The 15,621-nt window shown below is 41.6% G+C and overlaps 1 protein-coding gene across 1 annotated transcript; it reads left to right on the forward strand.

Annotated features, from left to right (window-relative positions):
- The first annotated feature begins 1,190 nt into the window (after positions 1–1,190).
- Positions 1,191–6,598, forward strand: bmp10 (bone morphogenetic protein 10). Its single transcript, XM_084114860.1, has 2 exons — positions 1,191–1,966; positions 2,661–6,598. Exons 1-2 carry the CDS (start codon positions 1,567–1,569, stop codon positions 3,740–3,742), a joined length of 1,482 nt encoding a protein of 493 aa, XP_083970986.1. The 5' UTR covers positions 1,191–1,566; the 3' UTR covers positions 3,743–6,598.
- The last annotated feature ends 9,023 nt before the right edge of the window (positions 6,599–15,621 follow it).

Raw genomic sequence — 15,621 nt, forward strand, 5'->3', positions numbered from 1 at the left:
CTGACCGTGCAATAATCTGTGAAAAAGGACTCAGTTTTGGTAATTCATCCTCTCATCTCTTTCCTTCTGAAAAAGCATTGTTCCTAGAATCTAATTTTAATAAGCTAAAACAACTAATTATCAAGATATTTTTTATTTTAATTCAACCTCTCAATAACTCTTTGGGGGCCTTGGAGTAAAAAAAGGGCCAGTTTAGAGGGATTAAAGCTTGGATCAGATAGGCTGAAACTGATCTTTGCGAAGTAATGGAAGTAGTTATTCTGACTGAAGCATTTCTGATAATTACCTCGTCAATACAGTTTTGTCGGTTAGGGAAATGCCCCTGTATGAAATCCCTCTATTGGGTACTTGACATCCTGAGCCTCTGGAGACGTGTTCCAATGGCTACAGAGCTGTGCCAGCCCCAGAGTACAAGTGATAAGGGCTTCCCTCCACTTCCGAATGAGTGGTTTGTTTTTGCCCGTGAGCGCAGAAGCTCCTCACCAGGCACCCTGCTGCACACCCTACAGATGATAAGATGCTCCAGAAGTCAGTGGAAATACAAACAAAACATATTCACATGCACAGAATCCTGTTTTTAGTGTTAGAAAAAGAGTTATAGTCGTCTGTCCACAGTTTGAACACCTTTTTTAATTTCCCATAAGGAAATATTTAATTTTCAAGTACTGCAAACTCATTTCATCGTAATTGATGCTTGTCAAGTGCTTAAAAACCTCTCTGAGAGACCCACCGATTCTCTGATAACAGCACTGTAGTGGCAAAAATTGGTTGGTTTCAGTCTATCCTGCAACCTCTTACACCTCATTTCATTTCAATTTCCGTCACCACAGATATTTATCCTCTCTTGTTCAAAGATACGGAGGCAAGTCTTCAGACGTTTGTCAAAAAGAAATGGTCAATGAACATGGGTCCCAACACTCATAGGAAATCATAGGAAAAACAAATAAACACTAGGTCCAAAATCTGGCCTGGCTCATCCACCCAAACAAAGGAAGGGCCTTCTGCACGTATCAGAGGAATGTTTACAAAATCCTCATTAAGGAAACGAAAGCAGATAACGGTTCACACACACACACACACACACACACACACACACACACACTGGGACACTATGAACACTAGAAATGCAGAGCTTCCTAGTTTGTAGATAAGGGACAGAGAGAGAAAGTAGGCAGAGCAAGAGTCAGAGAGAGAGAGAGAGAGAGAAAGAGAGGAAAAAACATTTGAAAAGAGATGCCACAGGGGGACATCTATTTCACGTAGTGAAACCACCCTCAAGCCCAAACTTTTCAGACATCAAAAGGTGAGAAGAAGAATAAATGCTCAGAGTTCAGGAATAGAGGCACTTTAATGCAGTGAACAGTGTGCAGCTACGTATAAAAACCAAAACTGCACAGGACGGCTCTACTTTCCTACATTCTGCAGTGCAGCGACAATTGACCTTCTATCCAGAAGGAAGAGTTGAGCACTTCAAATTAAGGGTATTTGTCTCTGGATCTGTAGATCCAGATTTCACTCCTGTGAAACTCTGCACATTGCTGATACACACACCATTTGCCTCACATCATGGCTGGCAGCAGGAATTACTTCTGGATTATGTGTTCATCCACCAAATCTGTTTCATTGGCCTTTTTCCTGATTTTCTGGGGGCCTTTCAGTGCACAAAGTAACCCTATTGGCTCTCCGGAGAGGCTTCGGATCGCTCCAGGGTTGGATGACGGACATGGAGGGGTCCTGGATCCTTCACTCCTGGAGCAAGACAGTGAGGTGGACATGCAGAGCTTGATGGAAACCCTGAAGGGACAGTTTCTACGTACCTTTAACCTGACACGTCCTGGTTCCCATGCGCAGCCAGGGGCCACTCGCGTACAGCCTCCTGAGTACATGCTGGAGCTCTACAACCGCTTTGCCAATGACCGAACAGCAATGCCTTCTGCAAACATAGTACGCAGTTTTAAAAATGAAGGTAAATGTGTATTTACTTTTCCATTGAGGGCTGTTAAACTGTTTTTATTTTGTATTTTTTTGTTTGTTTTTTTGTAAAAGCTGGTGATAGCTGTAAAAAAAAAATTCTACTGTGGGTACAACTATACAATAATGATACCTAAATATTTTCATAATATTATATTATAACAAAAGTATTTGGATAAAGCCATACAATTCTGGTAATGGGAAATTTTTCTGTAAGTTTTTTTTTTTTAAACTTTTTTTTTGGTTTGTTTGTGCACTTTTTAAAATAAATGCACATTGATTCAAATTGAACACTTGCGATGCTAATTATGAAGAAATATTAGAGAAATATTGTGTTTTTGATGTGCACCATTTTATTTGAAAGTTTATTAACCTACATGTTGTTTATAAATGCATGCAAAAAGTGTAAGTTTGACCTCAATTTCACCTAGTAACTTTCATATTAGCTAGACGGCCTTTCCCAAATACAGACATACAATATATATATATATATATATATATATATATATATATATATATATATATATATAAGTAGCAATATATATATATATATATATATATATATATATATAGCTACAATAAGTAGCAATAAGTATATATATATATATATTTATATATATATATATATATTAATCCATTATTGAAAACATGAGAATTTGAATCCCTAATTTTAGTGTTGTTCTTTTCAGACTCCTCCCCTTACAGCATGGGACCTGGTGGAGTGAGACTACACCCACTTCTCTTCAACGTGTCAATTCCACATCATGAGAGAGTCACTACAGCTGAGCTCCGACTGTACACTCTGGTCCAAACGGACCGCAATAAATACGCTGGTGTTGACAGAAAAGTGACCATATATGAGGTCAAACAGCATGAAACGAACAGCAGTCAGCAAATAAGAGGCGACAATATTGAGGAAGGAAATCAAACCAGGCAAGAGGGAGAAACGGAACTAGTGGAGTTGGCATCTCGGCAGGTTTATGGTACAGATAACGGGTGGGAATCCTTTGACATGACCGCTGCGGTGCACCTTTGGCGGAAATCAGACTATGGCACCACCCACAGGCTGGAGGTTCATATAGCCAGTTTGAACTCTCAGAGTGTGGTGGCATCTGAAGGTGGGAATGAAGGCAATGCCATAGGAGGGGACATGGACATTGACACAAGCCCTGAGGACAAACACAAACCCTTAATGATCGTGTTCTCTGATGACCAGAGTGGAGACCACCGTGGAGACAAACGAGAGCTGAATGAGCTGATCCAGCATGAGACGGCTGGGCCAGGCATTCAGGACAACTTTGAGCAGGAGTTGACAGGCCTTTGGGATGACCTAGGAATTATGGGACAAAAAAATGGGAATGAGGAAGAGGAGCAGAGCGAGGAAGCTCTACTACAGATGCGCTCCAACCTCATCTATGACACAGCGTCTAGAATTCGGCGCAATGCCAAAGGCAACCACTGTAAAAAGAGCTCCCTCTATGTAGACTTCAAAGACATTGGCTGGGACAGCTGGATCCTGGCACCCACCGGGTATGAAGCCTTCGAGTGTACAGGGATATGCACGTACCCTTTGACCAAACATGTGACACCTACAAAACATGCCATTGTACAAACTTTAGTCAGTCTGAAAAGTCCACAAAAAGTGTCCAGGGCTTGTTGCGTACCCACTGAACTAGAACCTATCTCCTTACTCTACCTAGATGATGCAGGAGTGGTAACATATCAGTATAAATTTGAAGGTATGGTGGTAGCAAAGTGTGGATGCAGATAGTATTTAATACACGGGGAAGTGGGGTGAAGCTGGGCCAAAAGCTTAGAGACTGGATTGAAAGGAGACTAAAAGACATTCACTGTCTACGACCTTAATGTCAAGTTTCTTCCAAACAGCAGTGGTTGAGCTCTTACTACCAACCTTAACAATGTTAGCAGGAGTCATGATATCAGTTGTGGAATCAGACAGTTCTGAAGCCATGTGACAAGGGGCCACAATGCAAGACTTAGTGGGAACGGTGACCATTTCATCCCCACTGAATAAGGATTGGGTGGAACATAAGACAATAATTGAACCACTGACACGCCTCAAGATGCTCTTATCAGTAAAGACTGAAGTTTAAGTCAGAGATTATATCAACTCCAACTCGTTACATACTTGCCCATATCATTTGCGTCAGCAGAGTCCTCGCTAAGTGGGTGTTTTGTAGAGATGGCAGTGAACTCAAGCACCACAGGGTCAGTCCAGTGACCCTACCAGAGACAAGAAGCCTGTGAAACGGTCTGTTTCCAGTTTCCACAAAGCTTAGTATCGTATCTGTCATGACAACGCCGAGTCAATACACAGTTTCCTGCCTAACAGAATGCATTTGATATGAACTGTCCAAGTTAAAGTGAAATTGTTATCAGAAGAGTCGTAGAGAAGGGGAAGGGGTAAAACAGATCAGAGCGGACCAGTCTGGACTTCCGAATGTGTCTGAGAACAACTCCAAATCTGGATATTCACAGTTAGCAGTCAGTATTGCAAAAACACAATCAGGACAATGGCTCTCATTCACTAAGCGTGCATAGACTGCGTACCCGCAAATTAATGAGTGAAATCTGCATACAATCTGCATAAACGCACAAATCATGATTTTCCAATAACTTTTGTACTAAAATATATTTTACATTTACAACTGAAACCACACATATATGCAAAAATCACATTCCGGGTGGAAGATGAAATTTTATACATTGATATTTCATATTAAATATATTTCATCATATACAGTGAAAGAGTAAGACAAGGTAGTTTCAAGGTAGCAATTTACGTTTATTTGTATAGCGCTTTTCACAATAGACTTTACAGAAAATGCTTGTTTTTTATGTTACAATTTATGATATTATGATGCTATCAGTTAGAGATGAGCGTTTCAAAGTAACGTCCATTAGAATACTTCAATTTCATTAATATTAGAATGGGGTTAAGAGCAAATTAAGAACAAATGTGCATACACACATGTGGTGAATTGGGCTGAACATTTTTTGTAAGAAGTTCTCCTGTGAGTATAAATTTGAAATAATCCACACAGTTATAAGTGAATGAGGCCCAATATTTTAGTTCAAAAACGAAACTATAAACCGAAGATCATAAAAGAGAGACATCGAAAAAGAACTATATGACCTTCTGAAATGTCTCAAACCATCTACAATTAAGCTGTTATGAAATTACATTTCCTCGGGCCACTTAATCCTGACTTTTTCCTTTCTTCGGTACCATATTTTCTACTGAAATCTTGTCTGCATTTGATCATGGAATTACCTCACAAATCAGCATGTCACTGCTGAAATATGAGAATGGGATGGTTGACAAAGGATGCATAGGTTGACAAAGGATGCAAAGGTCGTACAGCTTGGTCCGCCCGCTTTTTCGATTAGCGACAGACGGCATCATCACCTTCTCCTGCTCCAAATGCCGTGCAAGCTGCGCTCCCACCTCTAAGCATGGCTGTGATAAGAAGGTGTCAGGACTGAATTACTTGTGTGAGGACCAAAGACAATTCCAAGCTGCACGGAGGGTGGGAGACAGCTGTTAGGATTCCTGGGAATGAGAGGACAGTTGGCAGTTTTTATATCATATCAACTTTTTGACCCCAATCTACCCTAAAGTGAAGACATATCATTTACTCCCCATCACTCTTCTTAGTGTCATCCTTCTCCTCCTTTTGGACCCTTATCACCGTTAGGACAGGAGGATGAATGGAAACTGTCTTGTCGCAAGGTCATGCCACCCACAGATATCCTTCACAAGACATTTCAGTCTGATAATATTGGATTATTCCCATGCCTGACGCATACTTTGCATTTCTGACTGTATATTATTAACTTCATGTTCTTGAAATACAAGTTATGTTCTGCTGCTTCGATTTATTATAAAGCTTATTTATTGATTAATTTATTTGTTTTTATTATTATTTTGGTGACTTTGTATAGCAATACTGTACATGACTGCATACACTATACAGAGTACATGATATGATGTTGTGCAAAGAATATGGGTATACAAGCATATAAATTAATTTAAAATAAAATTATTAGTTGTAATAATTTATCCTTTTCTCATGTATGTGTTAAAATACTCAACGATGTTGTACATGCTTTAATCAATCACTTTTCAAGCACTGACGTCTTGTTAGGATTTGTATATATCTTTAAATAGTTTGTTGATCCTCTTGCCCCTTGCACCCAGATACTCCATAACTTCTTAACAAGATATATTTAGCCACAATCAGTCCAGAGCTCGCTGTTTAGACATTGGGTGTGGGAGCGATTCATAAATCTAACTTTCCATTGAAGACCAGCAGCTCAAAGGCCCATAGTTTACATGTGTCAAACAAATCCACGTCCATGGGAAGCTGACTGGAAACCAATGACCACACAGACTCATCTGCTCTGTGGCTTGAGACTGTGCAGATATATTTGTTTATTTTCTTTTTTGGGGGGTGGTTAGGGGTGGGGGGCTTAAGAAGTGTTTAACTTTGTTCACTATGTATTTAAGATGGTATTTAAATTTGGTAATTGCCAGTTGCCATTGTAAAACAATGTATTTTGCCATGTACAAACGCACAGAACGTGTAAATAAAATGATATTTTGAAGAAACTATTGACCCAAATATTTAGTATGTAAACATTTTCAGTGTTTTTTTGTTTTTAAATTTGTGGTAATTGGTAAAAAAGTATTTATTAACAAATTTTACTTTGACCAAACTTAATGTAGTCCTTGACCTTTGATGCTCAACAATCTGTTAATCTCCAATTGAAAACTTGATGGTCATTGTCTCTCATTTATCTTGCCACAAAAGCCATGACAGGAAAGTTAGACCAGGATGGGAAACAATGTAGACCCTCCAATGTGTTTATTGAGCTTGAATGATGACCGTTCAGGACCTTCTGACCAATTACTGAAGCATTTGTGTCTGGATATTGTCATCTAATTCCGGGTATTCATTTGTTGTGTTGACAGAGGAAGTTATTAGCATGTGCTTATGATAACATGCATGCCAATGTTAATAAAAACAACAAAAAATAAATTCTTCAGACATTCTAAGGGTATGAAAATCTTTTAAGGAATTGTATTGTTTCATGTGATTATAATGTCAGAATTCCGATGAAACAATATAAAGATGGCATAAAAACACATTACTAAACAGATTACTACCTATAAGATTTCCTACCTATAAGCTATGTTCTAGATCCAGTCATAGCTGATTGGCTGCATCAAAAGCAATGATTTAACTTCGATTGCAAATTGGGTAACACTTTATTTTAATGGTTCCTTTTGAACATTTAGTTGACTATGAGTAACTTTGCAACTACATGTCAACTAACTCTCATTAGAGTATTAGTAGACTTTCTGCTTAATATTTAGTAACTATTTATCATGATGGTTCTCCAACAGACATTCTATTTACTATAAGTATCTTTGCAACTACAAGTCAACTTATTCTAACCCTAACCCTACCAGTCTACTAATACTCTACTAATACTCTAATGATAGTTAATAGACATGTACTGTAGGTGCAACTTTACTTAGCAGAATGTGTTAAAGGGACCATCAAAATAAAGTGAAACCGCAAATTGTAAGCAGGCAATTTCACTCTCCACTTGGGTTAGAATCAGACCAAAACATTTGTACAGGTATCAAAATATAATCACATCATCTTTGATATTTAAAAAAAACATTTGCAAATGTTTATCATTTCATAAGAACAATAATAAAATCATACAGTATGTGAGGAAACATGTATATTTTACTACAGCCTTAACCCAAAGGTATAGTTCACCCCAAAAAAATTATTCTGTTATAATTTACTCACCGTCATGTCATTCCAAATCTGTATGACTTAATTTCTTCTGTGGAACACAAAATAAATTATTTTTGAAGAACACTGTTAACCAAACCCCGCGACCATACAGAGGATAAGATGTTTGAAAATGGATGGTAACCAAACAAATTTGGCTATCATGGTCTTCCATTGTATGGACACACACACAAAAAAAACCATTTCTAACATTTCTCAAAATATCTTCTTTAATTTTCCACAGAAGGAAGAAAGTCATGCAGTTTTGGAATGACAGAAATTTCATGGATGACAGAATAAAAATGTTTGGGTGAAAATCTCGATTAGTGTTGTAACCTTCGTTCCCTGATGGAGGCAACGAGACGTGGTGTCGAAGACTTGACACTAGGGGTTGCACCAATGAGAATTGGTGAGTGTAATTTGCATGCGCCACTCCCCCAGCAAGAGTGTGTCCCAGCCATCCAGCGTGTAATCCAGTGTTGTGGTAGGAGGGACACCAGGGAACAGCAGTAACCAAGACATTCTTTATCTGTCAGTCACTTTGACGTTGTGTCAAGGACTGACACTAGGAGTCCCTATGGAAAGCACCACACACTGCTGAAATGAATTACGAGGTTTTGGCGATGCAGATGTAGGCAAGACACTGTTTGCCGGGTAAGTGCACTCACATCATAACCTACAGTACCCAGCGCCCCACGTAAGCCACCTAGTCCTTCGTACCACTCGGGGACCGAAAGGACAGTACATACAATTGGAATAAGTCGCTTCAGCTGGACTTCCTTTTGACCTTTTCTGTTCTTTTTCTTCTTCTTTTTTTGGGGAAAAAAAAATCCACAACTGTGCAGACCGGAGCAGTGAAGAAGTGTTCTTTCTCCCTCTATTCTCGAGGCAGCACTTGCAAGTTCATCATTTAGGCCCTAAATAGGGTAGTGGGAACATTAGGCACATAGCCCAGCCAGGGTCTCAGGATTACGTGAGAGTATGCCGGACCGAACTCAAGGCATGTTTCGCTGACAGAGAACCCTCTTGATGGAAGTGAGCATGGACAGGAACGCCGTCTTCAATGAGAGGGCCCTAAGCTCGACTGACTCCAGGGCATATTTGTGCAGGCTCCAGGGCCAGCTGTGTGCCAGTGTGTCCGTACAGAGAGGGGCCTTAGTCAGGGAATACCACAGCGGGCATTGTGAGGATTCTTGGGAAATGAACAGGTCTATCTGTGCCTGTGCAGCTGTCCGGACCAACACATGCTTGCTCTGGATCAACGGCCGAAACCTCAACAGGGCCAACAACACTGCCAGCAACTCTAGGCAATTGGTATGCCAGCACAGTCGATGTCCTGTCCAGGAGCCTAAGACTGCATGCCCTTTGCATACAGCCAGCCTGAATTGGACGCATATGCTGTGACAACATCGTGCTTGGACGCTTGTTCTCGGGACTCAAGTCTGAAGCCAGTGCTGAAGCTGTCTCATATGCATCAACCTGAGCAGTGTTCCAGCTGCTGAGGATGCCCCAAGAGCCTCTGAAATTGTTTTAGTGTGACCACTGTTTTTCCCCTGAATGACTTCAGGTAATTCAGTATCAACTGGGCATGCTTATTTGTGAGACGTGCCGTCAGTGACTGAGTCTAACTCCCAAGAAAAGAGATGCTCTGCACTGGTGAGAGCTTGCTCTTTTCTCAGTTGATATGAAGCCCCAATCGGCTGAGGTGTCCGAGCACCAAGTCCCTGTGCACACACAATAGATCTTGAGAGCTAGCTAGAATCAGCCAGTCATTGATATGACTGAGAATGTAGATATCCACTTCCCTTAGTGGGGCAAGGGCAGCCTCTGCGACTTTTGTGAAGACGCGAGGAGATAGGGGCAGCCCAAAAGATAGGACCTTGTACTGATATGCCTGACACTCGAAGGCAAACTGAAGAAATGGTCTGTGTCAAGGCAAGATCGAGTCATGAAACTACAGATGTCAGAATGCGTTTTTGCGTCAACATCTTGAACGGGATCCTGTGCAGGGCCCGATTCGGAACTCGCAGATCTAGGATTAGTCGTAACCCACTGTCTTTCTTTGGTACGATGAAGCAAGAGCTGTAGAAACTCTGTAGGTGGCTCTGTCCAGACCACAATTTCTGCACACAGGACAGGGGCGAACTGAATTGTGTAGCCGAGTCTGACTGTCCTGATACGCCAGTGCGACGAGTTGGGAAGCACTAGCCAGGTTTCCAAACTCCACATGAGTGGCACCAGAGGAGCAATCATATTTAGCAAGACGTATATGACGCAGCAGAGAGTTGGCCGCCATGTTGGGAAGCTGTGCGTCCCGACCCCGTTGCTGTGGTAGGTGAAGAAGCTTTGCATCCTCTGAACACGCCATGCTGACCTGTGTGGGGGTTTGTGTGTGCTGTGGCCGGACATGAAGAGGCGAGGGGCTTGCGTCAATCATGTCCAGGCTGCAGACTGTGTGACCCAGGGAATGCAGATGAAGGCGGACACCCTGGGCGACAAGCAGACAACCTGCGTGACCTTGGCGGCCTGGTGGTATTGCGCTGAGACAAGATGTTTAATTTCCTTGGTCTGCTTCTTTACTGCTGAGAACTGTTGGACACAGTCCTCGACAGTGTTGCAGAAGAGGCCACCTTGTGAAGCACACTTCCCTTATCTCAGCAAGGATTAGACAGTGATGGTGTTCCTGGACCACTAACATGGACATCGCCTGGCTGAGAGCCTGCGCCGTGACTTTGGTCTCTCTGAGAGCCAAGTCAGTCGCAGAGCACAGTTCCTGCATCAATGGCAGCTCAGATTTACCCTCGTGCAGATCTCGGAGTGCCTGGATGGACCTGCAGGATAGCTGAAGAGCTTGTGAAGCGGTACTGAGCAGTAAAAGGTGCCCTCCACGACTTTGTGCGGTTGTAAGCCCGACTAAAGGTCCAATGGTGGTTTTCCAATAATATGGGTGAAGGTTTCTGCGTGTTACTGTTTTTCCTTTTACGCAACAAAACAAGATTAAATTAAATTCATTTTCTCCTATGTATTACCTCATTATTATATTGTCGCTCAGAGGTCCTCACGTTTTCTGTTTTTAATGCGGGTCTCACGATCACAATCTCGTCAGTTTTGATCATCAAACAGAGGTAATTGCTACAGTGAGGAAAATAAGTATTTGAACACCCTGCTATTTTGCAAGTTCTCCCACTTAGAAATCATGGAGGGGTCTGAAATTGTCATCGTAGGTGCATGTCCACTGTGAGAGACATAATCTAAAAAAAAAAAATCCAGAAATCACAATGTATGATTTTTTAACTATTTATTTGTATGATACAGCTGCAAATAAGTATTTGAACACCTGAGAAAATCAATGTTAATATTTGGTACAGTAGCCTTTGTTTGCAATTACAGAGGTCAAACGTTTCCTGTAGTTTTTCACCAGGTTTGCACACACTGCAGGAGGGATTTTGGCCCACTCCTCCACACAGATCTTCTCTAGATCAGTCAGGTTTCTGGGCTGTCGCTGAGAAACACGGAGTTTGAGCTCCCTCCAAAGATTCTCTATTGGGTTTAGGTCTGGAGACTGGCTAGGCCACGCCAGAACCTTGATATGCTTCTTACAGAGCCACTCCTTGGTTATCCTGGCTGTGTGCTTCGGGTCATTGTCATGTTGGAAGACCCAGCCTCGACCCATCTTCAATGCTCTAACTGAGGGAAGGAGGTTGTTCCCCAAAATCTTGCAATACATGGCCCCAGTCATCCTCTCCTTAATACAGTGCAGTCGCCCTGTCCCATGTGCAGAAAAACACCCCCAAAGCATGATGCTACCACCCCCATGCTTCACAGTATGGATGGTGTTCTTGGGATTGTACTCATTATTCTTCTTCCTCCAAACACGTTTAGTGGAATTATGACCAAAAAGTTCTATTTTGGTCTCATTTGACCACATGACTTTCTCCCATGACTCCTCTGGATCATCCAAATGGTCATTGGCAAACTTAAGATGGGCCTTGACATGTGCTGGTTTAAGCCGGGGAACCTTCCGTGCCATGCATGATTTCAAACCATGATGTCTTAGTGTATTACCAACAGTAACCTTGGAAACGGTGGTCCCAGCTCTTTTCAGGTCATTGACCAGCTCCTCCCGTGTAGTTCTGGGCTGATTTATCACCTTTCTTAGGATCATTGAGACCCCACGAGGTGAGATCTTGCATGGAGCCCCAGTCCGAGGGAGATTGACAGTCATGTTTAGCTTCTTCCATTTTCTAATGATTGCTCCAACAGTAGACCTTTTTTCACCAAGCTGCTTGGCAATTTCCCCGTAGCCCTTTCCAGCCTTGTGGAGGTGTACAATTTTGTCTCTAGTGTCTTTGGACAGCTCTTTGGTCTTGGCCATGTTAGTAGTTGGATTTTTACTGATTGTATGGGGTGGACAGGTGTCTTTATGCAGCTAACGACCTTAAACAGGTGCATCTAATTTAGGATAATAAATGGAGTGGAGGTGGACATTTTAAAGGCAGACTAACAGGTCTTTGAGGGTCAGAATTCTAGCTGATAGACAGGTGTTCAAATACTTATTTGCAGCTGTATCATACAAATAAATAGTTAAAAAATCATATATTGTGATTTCTGGATTTTTTTTTTTTAGATTATGTCTCTCACAGTGGACATGCACCTACGATGACAATTTCAGACCCCTCCATGATTTCCAAGTGGGAGAACTTGCAAAATAGCAGGGTGTTCAAATACTTATTTTCCTCACTGTAGCTGAGATTGGTCACATTCACATTTACACAATCAAAGATACTTTGGTATAGCCCCCATGGAATTGCATACACTTGAATTTAATTTAAACATTTATTTCAGTAGCGGTATGGCCACTATTACATATATAAGTTGACCAACATTACTTAATACACAACATTACTCTCATAATAGCTTTGGATTGGCCATGCAGTGGTTTCCCACGTACGTCTAAATTTAGATTGGTCAAGCAGCATTTGCTGTTCTAAACAGAAATTCACTTCTTGTCTTTGCAAACCAAGTACACTTGAATTGATGCCAAATATTAGTCATCACTAATCTGACGCAAAACTTGCGGGAGATACAAATCCGTTTAATCTACTTGGGAAAAAAATTGCAGTCAGAATAAAATCAAATGTAACAATTTATTATGTCAGGTAAATGTATCATGCCAATTTCATAATCAGTTCAAAGATAATAAATACAAAACATAAAATGCTCTGGAATAAAGAGAAAAGATGCAAACCTGACATTAGAAAATACATGATGCTGAGAGTCTCGGCCACTCTCAGCATCACGGGCCAATTTGAGCTACAAATCGCCACAAGCCTTCTTCAGCATCTCCCTAAATACTTAGACCAAGGCAGAAACCTATTTTCAAATGTAAACATGAGTTCACAGAGGGACTTTACATTAATCACCGTCCCAGACTTACTGGGGACAGAAGTTGATTTACATGGGGACACACCCACAGCAGTCAACAAGATATCTCTAAACTCTCCACACCTTATTACCTTTCTGGTTTACTTCTGTGGGAATGAGACCTTTGTACCAGTCGCACTGAGAAATTTCAAATGATACCAAACATGTATAATACTGAATGATAATTGTTCATATTAAACCTTATAGATTTTTGGGTGAATTCAGGTAGGGATGGGTGAAGGGAATGATGTGTAAATTGGGAGGTGATCAACTCAAGTGTGATCGTGTCTCGAATGGGGATGGTAATATAGCGGTAATATAGCAAGAGAGTTCAAATGTTAATTTCCTTTGTTTTCTCAGAGAGTAGCCCTCTCTTCCATTTCTTCCAGTTCCTCCAGTCTTACAAGGTATACTCAGACTGGTGGGAGTCTTCTGCATCAGAAGGCACTAGAGGCACACCTCCAGTGTTACTATCGACAGCTTATCCTCATCCGGAGCCCCTAACAAACCGCCTTACTTGTCCAAAAATTCCACCAGGTGCAACGTGCGTGATGAGGAACGGGAGGCCCGTGGGGATTGACTCGGCGGAAACACTCCCGTTGTTGCCCTCATATCACCCTCAGTGCAAACCGTCGAGGCCTTGTGCATTGTTTGGCTGTGCATGGCTGAGGTGACTCCTTCTTTAACCAGAAAAAAAAAAGAGTCGTGACCACAATGTTACCATGCTCATGCTCTTGCAGTGTGGATATGAGCAATCCACGAAAGCTTTTTCAGTGCGGGTACCACCCAAACACACAAGGCAGAGATTTTGGCCATCCGAGGATGATAGATATCGACTGCATTCTGAAACAAACAGGCAGAAAGGTTTCTCTGTCTGTGCTTTGCTTTTTTAGAGGGGAAACTGCTATTTTACACTGAAGCGCCCAGTGGAACTTTGCACTTATCTGTCTGTTGTGGGGGAGACTGCTGTGATGCACTGTATATCCAGCAACTAGCTTCTTCTCTTTCTTTTTGAGGTGAATGGCTGAAAAATTAACATAATACACTACTTGGCTCAGAGAACAAATCTGAATGAGTGGATGCATTCCATCTCCTTTTATACTCGTATGTCCGGGGGAATGGCACATGCAAATTCCACTCACCAATTCTTATTGACCTTTTTTGAACTATCAGAGGTGTTAGGGGCTCCCAAGTGTGACTCCAAGTGTCAGTTCTCAACACCACGTTAAAGTAACTTACAGATAGGCAACTATCCCTTTAACTGCTGCTAATATCACATTGATCAAATGAGCCAGTGGCAGCAAGCAACAAAGATTTGGAGCCACCTTGTGGTCATCAACCCACAATCTTAAAACAATTAACCCTTTCACGCATAGTGGTCGCTACAGTGGACAGCTATTAAAAAAGCATTTTCTTGAATTTGCACGGGTTTTTATGGCAAAGTTGCACATCAGCCTCTTCAGTGGATCCTGGTGCATCATCCTATAAATTGCAACCAAGTGGCAAGCCTTTGTGTTTCGATTTTTTCCCACCTCCAAACCAAGATGGCCAAGGGTCAGTCAGACATGCCAAGTTGCTCCGGAATATCCACCCATTCCTTCTATCCTAAGAGACTCTTGTAGGTAAAAAAAATATTGCAGCATCAAGCAATATCTAATGAGTCATATCACAGTAAATTTTTCCAAGTTTTGATTTTAGATTGAGTGAAAACTCTGATTAATCACATGTCCACTGTAGTGGACGTCATGCATCAATAGGTGGGTTTCAGTCACGTGGTTATGATGACGCGCGAAGGCGGGGCGATTTCAGATGGAGGGCAGGAAGTAAACACGGAGAATACATCTATGGAGAAAACCATTGCGGAGTGTCCGTATTTAGCCGATTTTTTGACCGTCCGTTTACACGTTTTTTCAACTCTGACCCATATCCGATTCATGTGTTTACACTTGCCATACTATCTGAAACATCGCGCATGCTTAAAGGGTTCAATTCTCTTGCACAGATTGACGAACGTGAAATATGCTTGATCCTAGCTCTGCGATGTATGCGAAGTTCGCCAAACATCACCATTATTATGAGGCGGAGGAGGACGAAAAGTGCCATCATTGCACATATGCTTAAGTTATTGTGTGTGAGAGAGATCTCGGGACTGGTGGGAGCATATTGTGTTTAAAATATTGGCTTTAACCGCGGAGACGTCGCCTAATGCCTCAGAAAATCCGATCAGCCTGTTTACATGACAGTCGCACTGGCACATATCCGATTTATTTCCACATATGAATGAGGCCTGAAACCGATCTCGAAATATCCGAATGCATGCATTTTTTTCCTGTTTACACTGTCATATAACACATCGGATCTGTGTCACATATGAGCAAAAAATTGGAATTGG

Source organism: Abramis brama, assembly GCF_963993115.1.
Source record: "Abramis brama genome assembly, chromosome: 5".
In the NCBI taxonomy this organism is placed as follows: Eukaryota; Metazoa; Chordata; class Actinopteri; order Cypriniformes; family Leuciscidae; genus Abramis; species Abramis brama.

Excerpts from the sequence above, each read along its gene's own strand:
- bmp10 (XM_084114860.1), top strand. The coding sequence starts at position 1,567 with ATGGCTGGCAGCAGGAATTACTTCTGGATTATGTGTTCATCCACCAAA. Across the intron at positions 1,967-2,660 it reads ACGCAGTTTTAAAAATGAAG|ACTCCTCCCCTTACAGCATG; the intron begins GTAAATGTGTAT and ends TGTTCTTTTCAG.